Source organism: Meleagris gallopavo, chromosome 1, assembly GCF_905368555.1.
Source record: "Meleagris gallopavo chromosome 1, MGAL_WU_HG_1.1, whole genome shotgun sequence".
Taxonomy (NCBI): domain Eukaryota; kingdom Metazoa; phylum Chordata; class Aves; order Galliformes; family Phasianidae; genus Meleagris; species Meleagris gallopavo.
The window spans coordinates 124,044,327-124,055,172 of NC_139404.1; the positions used below are offsets into that span (position 1 = coordinate 124,044,327).

Genomic DNA, 10,846 nt, shown 5'->3' on the forward strand with positions numbered 1-10,846 from the left:
TCCTCCTTCCTCCATACTCAAGCTGTACCACCTTGAAAACTTCAGGTGGTGTATTAAGAGAATCTTTTTTTCCAAATAAAGTAGTACTTTTATAACAGTGACATACCTTATAAAAGCCAAATTAATTTTCTTCTGTTTTTTCTCTAACATTTTGTTAATTGATCATGATTGCCTTCTCTTTACTTTCATGAAACTCAAATCTTTTAATATCTCTAACAAAATAATAATTTCTGTTGCTGAAAATAATCAGAATTGGGAAGTCCATACAAATGTGCTGAATATTGCTTCTATTTTTGAATGTGCACAGACTTTGCCACTACACAAATGAGAGGTAACCTGGAAATGTTTGCAAAAGCTGCTTCTAAGTTAGAAAGACTCAGGTACTTTCAGGTCCATTGGTTTAACAGTCTGATCCCTTTCAAATAATCCCTTTCAAATAATTTCTTACCTATCTCTTCATTTATATTAGTGCCAATTTTTCTTATCCCCTGTCCTAGCTCTCCTAGTTGTACATAAATATTGCTGTTTGTGTTCCTAACCTAATCCTTTTTTTTTTTTTTAATCTCTTCTGTGTATGGTCTTACTGGACAATGACTTGTATGCATCTTTATTCGTTAAATATGTTCTGTTCCAAAGGGAATCTAATAAAATGAGAGCCTCTTAAGCTTTGTTTTCTGTTATTAGCAGTTATGTTTTCGAGGAGTGAATATTTTTCTGTATGAAGCAAATTTTTCTTTAGTTTGGTGTGTGTGTGTGCGTGTGTGGCTTTTGCTTTGTTTTAAACCACATTGCAAGTTCTGCAGTTTGGCATTTCCTGGCTAATTTTGCAGACTAATAGCTGGATTTTTCTGTTAGAGAATCATAAATCTGTTATACTAAGAAAGGGTTCTGACCACCTTATTAACATTTTTCACAAAGACTTAAGGTAATAAAATGTTCTCTTTCTCCTCTTTAAAAAAAATGCTTTAAAGAAACGTAAATCCAAAGTTCTTAAACAGATTCTGATCATTTTCTGTTAGAGCTGTTTTAACTGATGTCCTTGTATGGCTGAAAGCACAATTTGTGCTTGCTAGAATTTCACCTTCTGTTAGACTTACTACATAAGTAGGCTGTTTAACTTTTTAAGAAAATGCATTTTTAGTGTCTTAAACAGTTAAAGGAAATCAAACTTGCCAAAAGTCGTGTCTGTTTTCTGCCTTCATGCTGCTGATAAGTGGTTGCTGTCTAGATACAGACGTACTACAGAGAGTCCACTGCAGACACACAAAGATCATTAAAGGCTACATGTTAAGATGTACGAACAATCCCTGTATTTAACCCCTTAATATTTAAGGTAATTAAAATAAAAGTAAAAAGAAGAGGTTGGTAATATTTTATAATCAACAATATATATATATATTTAAGATTTTTAAAATAGGAAGTCTAAGGTGCATCTGAGCAGCTAGTTTCTCTGGAAATTTACATATTTTCATCCCGAATTAGAGTTTGAATTTCTGAATCTGGAAACCTGAATATCTATGACTGAAAATGCACTCAGAACCCAGTTTGAGTAGAGGAGTGAGGAAGACCATTATTTAGTTCCTGCTATTCAAATTAAAGAAAATGTGATTTTTTCATGACTTCATGACTGCTCTCCACCCCTCCAAATGCACAAGCGTTGTTTGTCTGTCCTTCTGGAAGTCGTACTTAACTGTCTCCAAGTGAATCAGAAGTACTTTTAAGAAAAACAGTCAAATATCAGTTTTTAAAACTGTTTTAATTAGTATTTTTACTTACAGAACAGGCAAATATTTTAGAAAAATGCAGTACTGATAAAGCTTTAGCTGAAGTTCACTAGCAATGTGCATCCACATCGTAATGTACAGTCTTGAATATTAACTATGACTTATTGCCCCCTTGAGTAAAAAAGAGCTTACTCTTTGTTTTATATTCATAGTTAGTGTAGAAGGCTGTAATCTCTGGCATTTTAGCCTAGGAACATTTTCCTTTCACAATTATATTTTCAGTGTTTAAAAAATAAATAAATAAAAATACACAGTACTCAGCTTGTAATATTTAATCGTTTGTGGAAAAAAGAAAAATTCAATAACTCAAATAGAGTTTGTCAGAGTATTAACTTCTCTCAAGTCACACATACATAACTATTCCAAAGCACAACTTCCTCTGAGCACTTCATTATTATGCAAATTATGGTAAGCTCTTTCTACAAAGTTTAATTCTATTGTTGCTGTTTACACGGACTCCAAAGCATCCTAAGTACTTTGAAACAACTTTTAAAGATATTTTTAATCCAAATGGCTTATATTATAATGTTAGATATGCCAGAAGAAGAACAACAAAGACAAGCTCTTCATAAGTAATTATTATGTTTTCTTCAGAAATTATAACTATTAAAAACATATTCAGTATTTTCATTCTTTCAAGAGAGGCATGTAGAAATGTGCACTATATCAGTAGCATAGCTGGCTACACAGCCAAAAGTAGAAGTTGCAGGCATATATAAATATGAGGGCAGGATAAGGAGCTGGAAATAAGGTCAGGCAGTACATCAGGAGCACATGAGAAACTCCTCAATGAGAAAATGTTTTTTTAAATTTATCTCAGCAGCAGACAGGTACTGTAGTACAGAATTTGCCGTTGCTTTGATGAAGCAAATAAGCTGTCTTAACCCAGATAAAAACAAAATTCCAAATGTCCTTGAGTTTAAAATGGAAAAAAAAATATATCAGCATATCCTTGGCATCGAAATATTAATACCTTTAGCTTTAACAGTATTTTTGTGGTAGCTGTGCACACTAAATATCATTACATTTGTAGCTGCATAGAGCATTAATTTCACTAGTTTTGAAGTAGATACATGAATAGATGAAAAAATCTTGAACAAAGAAGATTCCAAGCTCACAAAACGACTTGTGTGTATGTTTCTTCTGTATCCTGAAGTAGTACACATCATTCACATGCTCATAGCATTATGGTTACAGCTGTGAGGCTTGTTTTTCATATCACTTTCCTTTCAATGTGACTGAAAGTTCTTACTAGTGACATATCTTCATATTCTTGGTTAGACCCATTATTAACAGGTTTGGATGGCTTTTCATAAATCCATTCACTTGGCTGGATAGCGCTGCTATCTGTATTTCTTGAATCGTTCTTGCACTTTTTACAGCAGTAATGAATCTGTTGCAATATTCCAAAAAATATATTGTTAAGCTATTAAAATGTTGGGGTTTTTTTCTCCACTAGATACCTCATTTTTCAGAGAATATATTCCTTACTTCACTAAGATAGTGATGAGTATTTATTCTGAATTGTTCATAAGGTTGCATATCACAGTCACAATAAAACAATGAAGAACTGATTTTTACAGGTAGTGGAATAAGGGTAATTCTCACTGTACTCAAGAAGTAGAATGTGAGTCTGACTGTATATCAGTGTTTTCATTTAATATTTCTTCAATGCATGGTAGTACCTTTTCACGTGCATAAATGCTTTTACTTTATTTAAACAAACAACTTGTTTAGGGTGAAAGAGGTTTGTTTGTTTGTTTGTTTGTTTTTTAAATTCATCTTGTATTCTTACATAGCTTAAGTGATCATTCTGGAGAGTTGATGGGATAGATATCTTCTTTTGGGGAGAATCCAGAACTGACAGCTCTAATGGCTTCCCCATAAAATATGCACAATTGTCATGCATGTTTAATGGGAATAGCACATTGCTATGCCCTAGTCTTGATTTTGAAGCACAGAAAAAAAATTTGACAAAAGTAAGGAGAAATGTAAGAGAAATTTAAACTAAGAAAAGAAGTGTGACGTCTTCCTGAGATAGCAGCTCCTTCCAGAAGGTACCTGAAGGGCTCAGCCAGCCCTGACATACCAAATTTAAGTAGTGGCCTAGAAGTGTCAAAAAGCCAAGGGGCTTTTGAGTGATCTAGTACCTCTTTCATTATTTCACACTCTGATTTTGACACTATACACATTTTCATGATATGGCACATTTGTCATTTAGTGAAGAAATGACCTGTAAGAAGTTATAGACTCCCTGACTTCAAAAATGTCAGTGTCTTTCTCTTTAGCTGCTGTGCTGCCTTGACCCTGGCCAGCAGCCAAACACTCATGAAGCTGCTCATTCACCTCCCCCTCCCCATCAGGATGGGAGAGGACAAGAAGAACAAAAATGAGAAATCTCCTGGGTCGATGCAAGGGCAGTTTGATAGGTGAAGGAATAAGGAAGAAAATAAACAACCAAAAAGTCCTAAAGCAAGGGAAATCACTCACCACCTCCCTTCAGCTGACCGATGCAAAGCCAGTCAGGGAGCAGTGGTCATCTTTTTAGCCAACAAAAACCCTTTGTTCTTCCTCTGCCCTGATTCTCTTGATGAACACAATGTTATGTGGTGAAATATCCCCTTTGGTCAGCTGTAGCCAAGCATCCTGGTTACATTCACTCTCAGCCACTTGATCATCCTCAGCCACCAATTTGAGGAAGCAGACTGAGAAATGGAAAAATACTTGATGCCATGCAAATGCTGTTCAGTATATGGGTATACTATCAATACTTTTTAACCACAAATCCAAAACATAGCACTGTATGAGTTTTCTCAGTGAAAGTCATCCCTGCCAGACCTAATATATTTTGCTACTACTAATTGTACTCAAAGTGACTCATTTTAGGAAAGATTCACTTGGCTGTTTTTGCATATTCAGATGCAAAAGTGCATTTTGACAGACTTTACTGCTACTGTTTCTTAGCAAATTTTGTTTGTTTACCACCTGAATTGTGTGAACATTTCTGATTTTGATGTGGCTTTGAAGTAACAGCACTTAACAACAGGTTTCTAAGGAAAACAAAATCCATACTTTACTTGACCCAGAAGGGTAATCAGATACCATAAATGTCTGTAGGTCTTGTAACTTGTCAATGGTGTTGAATCTTTTAATAATGAAATCAGCAGAGAGGGAGCTGTTGCTATAACTCTAGTTTCAGTAACACTTAAATGGCCCTTTTAACTGTACAAGCTGAGAACTTAAGTTAGTTACCTATTTCCTCTTGGTCCAATTTAGCCTGCATCTATTAACTTCTAAGGAACTCTAAAATATTTGTTTTTGATGGGAGAGGTTATTGGTGATGAACAAGGAACTTTTTAGGTCCCATAAGTTACCATCTTATTCATTTGCAATTATGGACCTTGTAATTATAACTAGAGCCCATTTTAGTACTGCCCATGCCTTCAGAGACTGAGATTCTAATTGGCATCATGCTATGGCATAGCTCAGCTTTATTTCCTTCCAAATAGTTTCCTTCACATAAAGTGTATTCCTAAATGTGACCAAAATAGAACTATTGTCTTTTTAGTTTTTGGATCCATAAGAAGAGGTTGATTAAAATGATTATGAGGTGGGGAAAAGATCCACAACTAGGAAAGAGAAAAGATTTCTGAAATATTATGGGAAGTATAAGAAATCACTTTGGGCTTAGACAATTTTGTATCAAAAAATATTTTTTTCTCTTGGAAAGTATTTTCTAGTTGTCAAAGCTGGCTAAGGAAATGTCAGGTGGGGACCCATCCCAAATGATGGGTGGGAGAAGGCATAAAGCCCTGGCATGACTGGTTGCTTGGCTGAAACACATGTAAAATAAAACATAAGCAGACATTAATGTATGCCTGGTGGAGCTCATGAAATTAGGAGCTGGAGCCCAAAAGCATGGAGGAAACGGGATGTGTTTTGAACTGCAAATCATTTAAGAATTTATTTTTTTCTCATTATCTTTCACTTCCAGGTAAAAATAAAAACTTGGTAACATTCAGCAACATCAAGAATAGCTTCTCAGTGGTCAGCAAGCTTTGAAAATGGTAGCTTTTACTTTTCTAAGTAACTCCATTGCCAGAGCTTTCTTTTATGGTCATACCCTCAAATATGCAAATACAGGAGATTCTACCTCTAAATCTTTGGTTAACAGAAAAGAGACAGACTTTTTACTTTGCCATAGCTGCATGAACATCTTTCTTTCATTTACTTATAATATTTTTCCATTAAAAGATGCCACCCATGTTTAGGTCTGTAGTATTTATTTCTGAAGTTATTACTTACACCGAAAGCTATGGTAACTGTGGTGACAAAGAGAGTGTATCCAAGAAGAAGGAACCAACACCACCAGGTTGGTTCTGATCTTACACAGTCTTTGCATGTGAAATCTGAAATGAAGAGGAAGAAAATTAAGTATTTGAAAAATTAAGAAATAGTTGCTTTTCTAGTATGATTTAATCTGAAGGATTAGCGAAGACTGACTAGTTAGCACAGTTGTCTTTATCACATTTTATTCCTCTCTTTTTTTCCGGACTAAAAGGTTATACTTCTCATGAAAGAACTGTTGTCTTCTTTCTACTTCAGTGATGAATTTTTTCAATTTTTAGCTCTGAGCTAATTATAAAATGAATAGTAAACAAATTTCATAGGTGATAGATCCAAAAACATTTTTATTATATTGCACATATTTAAGTTACGATGAAAAATACATTTTGGGTTTTTTTTTAATAAATAAATAAAACATATGCTTATGGTGTGAAAGTCAGAAGGATTTCATTGACAGCTGTTTTTCTTTAGGGACTCAGAAGAACTGCATTGGGAAATTATTATATATAAAGTGAAATCTAGTAACGGAGAGACGCTTTGTAGCCTTTAGCATGCACTAATCAGATATGCCTGCAAGTCTACAAGCAAAAAACTTGGCTCCTCTAAAATTATTTACCTCAGTCACTGAGGTCACTGTCCCCTTCAGGATTACAGAACTTGTTTACATAAATTGATGCTAGGAGAAGAGTTATAAAGTGCTGAAAATAATTTTACAATTATGTGGAGAGAATCTCCTGCTCCTGTGCATCCCTACTTTCACACACACTTCATAAAATCACCCACATTGCTTAATTTACTATTAATTTTTCAGAACCTGGAGGTTAAAGAACAGATTGCATACTTCGAAACAATAATGCTGGCACACAAGGACTGAGGAAAATGATGAAAAATGAATGTAATGGATTTTTTATTTTTGTATGGAGCAAAGTAAAGTTTCAGTAAATGTTTGTGGATAATACTGAGAAAAAATATTTCATATTCTAAATATATAATGTATATATTAATATAGAAGATTAACCAAAATACTATAATATACAAAATGTTTCATGTATATAACATGTATTAACTATTGAATCAATGTTTTATTTCCCACAGTCAGGTTCTCAAATCATGACTGTAGACTGCTTTTTCCCCATCCTTCTCACAGCACTGAGTTGTAGAATAGAAATCAGTAAAACTGATGGAATATTTAACTCACCTTGCATCCATTAATACAATTTCTTTGACTATCAGATGCCTCTTACCGTGCACTGTCAGCTTGGTTCCATTTCCACATTTGCCATGGGTTTTCTGGGTTAGTATCACATCACAGAAATATGAGTTGCTGTCATTCTTGTCAACATTGCTCAGTTTTAAGATAGAGAATCCCCTGAATACGTCCTTCATAATGTGTATGTGTGGCCTTCCTGCTCCTGAACTTGACCGAAGACTCTGCTGGTTGTCACAGCTGGGGCCCTTTCTCCAGTACACAACTGGCTCCTCATTCTCTTGCTTGGGGTATTCAAAGACACAGAGCATCCACACAGTGGAGTTAAGGAGCACACTGGCATTTTCGGGGTATTGCAAAACCAAGAGCTCTGGCCCACTGCTAGCTGTAATTAATAATTAATTAATTATCACATTTATTAAGGAAAGTTAATGTTCTAGTAATATTCTTCTTAGTCCAATACATCTTATTTAAATATTTGATTGCAACTTGTTTTCTGCAGGAATAATTTCAAACAAAGAAATGAAATTATATCTAAAAGAAGTACAAGTCAAAAATGAAATGAATACAGCTGTAAAAAGTTTTGCAGAAATATATTGTATTCTTGTACTAAGATAAATAGAAGAAAGTTTACCCACATGCACCACTTCTGATATTTTCTGTACAATGCCAAAACCTTTGTTTCTATGTCACATCAATACAAGTCTTGAATTTTCATAACTTTTCAGCTTCATTAATTCTTGACATCATATCTAGGCCCTTTGCTCGTTTTTAATTTTATTTTTTTTAATTCTTCATAAAACTTTATATGAGTACTGTGTGCAAATAAAATAACCATACAGAACTAATGCAGAAGGATGATGAAGATTCTGGAAGATCTTTTTTTATGGAAGATTCTATCCATAGAATAATGGATATTTTGAGAATGATTTAATTTCTTGTATATATCTGTTGTGCAGACAACAATGGGATAAAGCACTGGAAGTATGCCTGAACACATCTATTACTGTGCCTTGAGTAGATAAAGTACAAAAAAAAAAAAAAAAGAACAATCCAACAACAACAACAAAACACCTATTAGTTAAAGTTAGATTGCAGTGAACAACACAACTCAGGTATTAAATGAAAAGAATTCTGAAGTTTAAACTGATAATACATTTAAATATTCTCTCTGCCAGAAGGTTGGAAGATATCTAGTTCCATCCATGTGCTGTGGGCAGGGCTGCCAACCTCCAGATCAGGCTGCCCAGGACCCCATCCAGCCTGACCTTGCATGCTTCCAGGGATGGGACATGCACAATTTCTCTAAGCATCCAGTGCTTGTTCATCAGCCTTATCACAAGACGTTTCTTCAATTAGGACTACCTTCTTTCAGAGCAAAATTTTTTCCCCTTGACCTGTCACAAGAGGCCCTGGTAAAAAATCTTCATCTTTGTTGTAAGCTCTCTTTATGTCTTGAAAGGCCACAATGAGGTTTCCCTGGAGCCTTTTCTTCTCCAGGCTAAACAAACCCACCTCCCTCAGCCTTTCTACAAGAGAGAGGTGCTCCAGCCCTCTGATCATCCTCTGGATCCATAAGGATGAACACTGGGAAATTTTTGTGAATAACAGAATACCCATATCAGATACCCACTTGACAACCTTATCAGATCAGCTAGCAGGGACACCTCACAATTTCTAGCAACTTATATGACTAAACCTTTTCTCCATTTGAGTCTCATCCTAACTTATTCTAAATTTTAACGTAGATAATGAGACAAGTCTGCTTTAAAGTCAGTTATTTAAACTTTAAATAATCACATTGAAGCTCCAACATTTAATCCTATTCTCCCTTTGTAGTCAGTTAACAGAAATAATAAGTTAAAGAAAAGCTCAATTTTAGTTCCATAATAAAGATTTAAATAGATAAAATAATTTATTTCCTCATCTAATGTAAAAATATTTCTCATGTTCAGAGAAATATGTTAAAATTCTGTGAAGTGAATCATTTTCATTCTGAGAAGGTGAAATCAGATTTCCATTATAAATTATGTTATATTTATGGAACTGCTTTGAAATGAAGCAATTTGTCGTATGCAAGTATATATATATGAATTTTTATACTGAGTATAAAAAATTGGAAAGTCATTACAAAACACAGACAACAGATGCTTTTAAATCAGAAAAAATAATGTTTTAAAATGGTTGAATATCTCTGTTTTATATATTATATTTAGTAGAATTTTTATCATTATAAGACATGTAAGAAATGCATGTTCAAAAAGAAATTTGTTGTACTTTAAAGGGACTTGGTTTTCTGAGATCTGACCTGAAACCCATTTTAAAATGTAATTAATCCATAAGAGTACAGGACCTTTCTGAGCTACTTTGTTCATTTAAGTATAAAGCAAATATCTTTAAAAAATTACTGCATCACATTCATAGCAATATTCCAAAACCCAGTGAAAACCATTCGCAGCTTAATCATTAATATCTGAAATATCTCTTGCATTTTAGTTGTATCATACAAAAATTTCTAAAAATGTCCCAAATATTATGTTTTCTTTTCCTTTTATATTTTTTTAGTGTAAGTGAACACAAACAGTTTTAAAAATATTCCAAGATCTACTTACACTAATATGCTGTTGACTTACGGACCTAAACATAAAAACGTCAGCATAGATTCATAACACATGGAAGATAACCGACTATTTTTTCTTTTTAAAATATGTGTTAATGTGATACAAATTTTATTTTTGTCACTTTCATCCCTGATTAAATATTAGTATGACCTTCCTTGATTACTTTCGTTTTGAAGAATTCTGAAATAAAAGCTTTTGGTAGGTTTTTTTGTTTTGTTTTGTTTTTATTTTTATTTTTTCTTTTTAGAAAGTTAACAACAAAACAGCAAAAAATCTACTTACCTGTAATGTTAACAAGGTAGGATATCATAAACAATATGCCAATCCTCATCTCTTTTTTTGGGATTGCTAATTGACTGGTTTTAAAATCTCAGATGAGACTGCAAATACCACAGCTGCAAACACCTAGCTGAGAATTAAAGTTCTCCAAAAAACATGTTTTTAACCTTGTTTCTAGGGGGGAGGTTCTTGTGGTTTTACTCACTTATTTCCCTTTCTGCCATTGCACATCCTGGGCATTGCAACAGATCAACTTCTAATATTGTAGTTTCATACTTAACTCTATTGTGACTGTTTTTCCATTATGAGATTTTGATTCAGACAGCTCAGAGGAGGAGAATCAGTTATGTGTGGTGAGTTTAGTGAAAGCTGCCCACCTTAACAAAACATGTATGTTGTTAATGGCAGTGATGATGTAATACAGCAAAGTTTTCAATAGACACCTCCCTCTGATGCTCTTAAAGCCCTGTTTATGCCACTAGCACCAGATACATGAATATGACTTTGTTCTATTTTTGTAGCTAGAAAAATAAGATACGGCAAAAATATTTCATAATAAATATTATTTCTCTTTGCTGAAGTGATACTGAATGTCTAATAATCACCGT

General features: G+C 33.9%; 1 protein-coding gene across 2 annotated transcripts; it reads right to left on the reverse strand.

The window, feature by feature from the left end:
- Nucleotides 1–1,741: 1,741 nt before the first annotated feature.
- LOC104915860 (uncharacterized) lies at nt 1,742–10,557 on the reverse strand. Of its 2 annotated transcripts, none has more exons than XM_010726801.4 (4): nt 10,242–10,462; nt 7,376–7,723; nt 6,090–6,193; nt 1,742–3,177 (listed from the first exon to the last, which is right to left on the reverse strand). In XM_010726801.4, exons 1-4 carry the CDS (start codon nt 10,288–10,290, stop codon nt 2,998–3,000), a joined length of 681 nt encoding a protein of 226 aa, XP_010725103.1. In that variant the 5' UTR covers nt 10,291–10,462; the 3' UTR covers nt 1,742–2,997. The 2 variants fall into 2 exon arrangements, with proteins under 2 accessions (XP_010725103.1, XP_010725110.1); XM_010726808.4 differs by having other exon boundaries at nt 3,143–3,177; nt 7,330–7,723; nt 10,242–10,557.
- Between the last annotated feature and the right edge of the window lie 289 nt (nt 10,558–10,846).

What these genes read in the sequence shown, in the direction of transcription:
- LOC104915860 (XM_010726801.4), bottom strand. Translation starts at nt 10,290, where the DNA reads ATGAGGATTGGCATATTGTTTATGATATCCTACCTTGTTAACATTACA. An exon ending in CTACCTTGTTAACATTACAG is followed by an intron (nt 7,724 to 10,241) that starts GTAAGTAGATTT and finishes TATTAATTACAG; the next exon opens with CTAGCAGTGGGCCAGAGCTC. An exon ending in AACCAAGCTGACAGTGCACG is followed by an intron (nt 6,194 to 7,375) that starts GTAAGAGGCATC and finishes TCTTCATTTCAG; the next exon opens with ATTTCACATGCAAAGACTGT.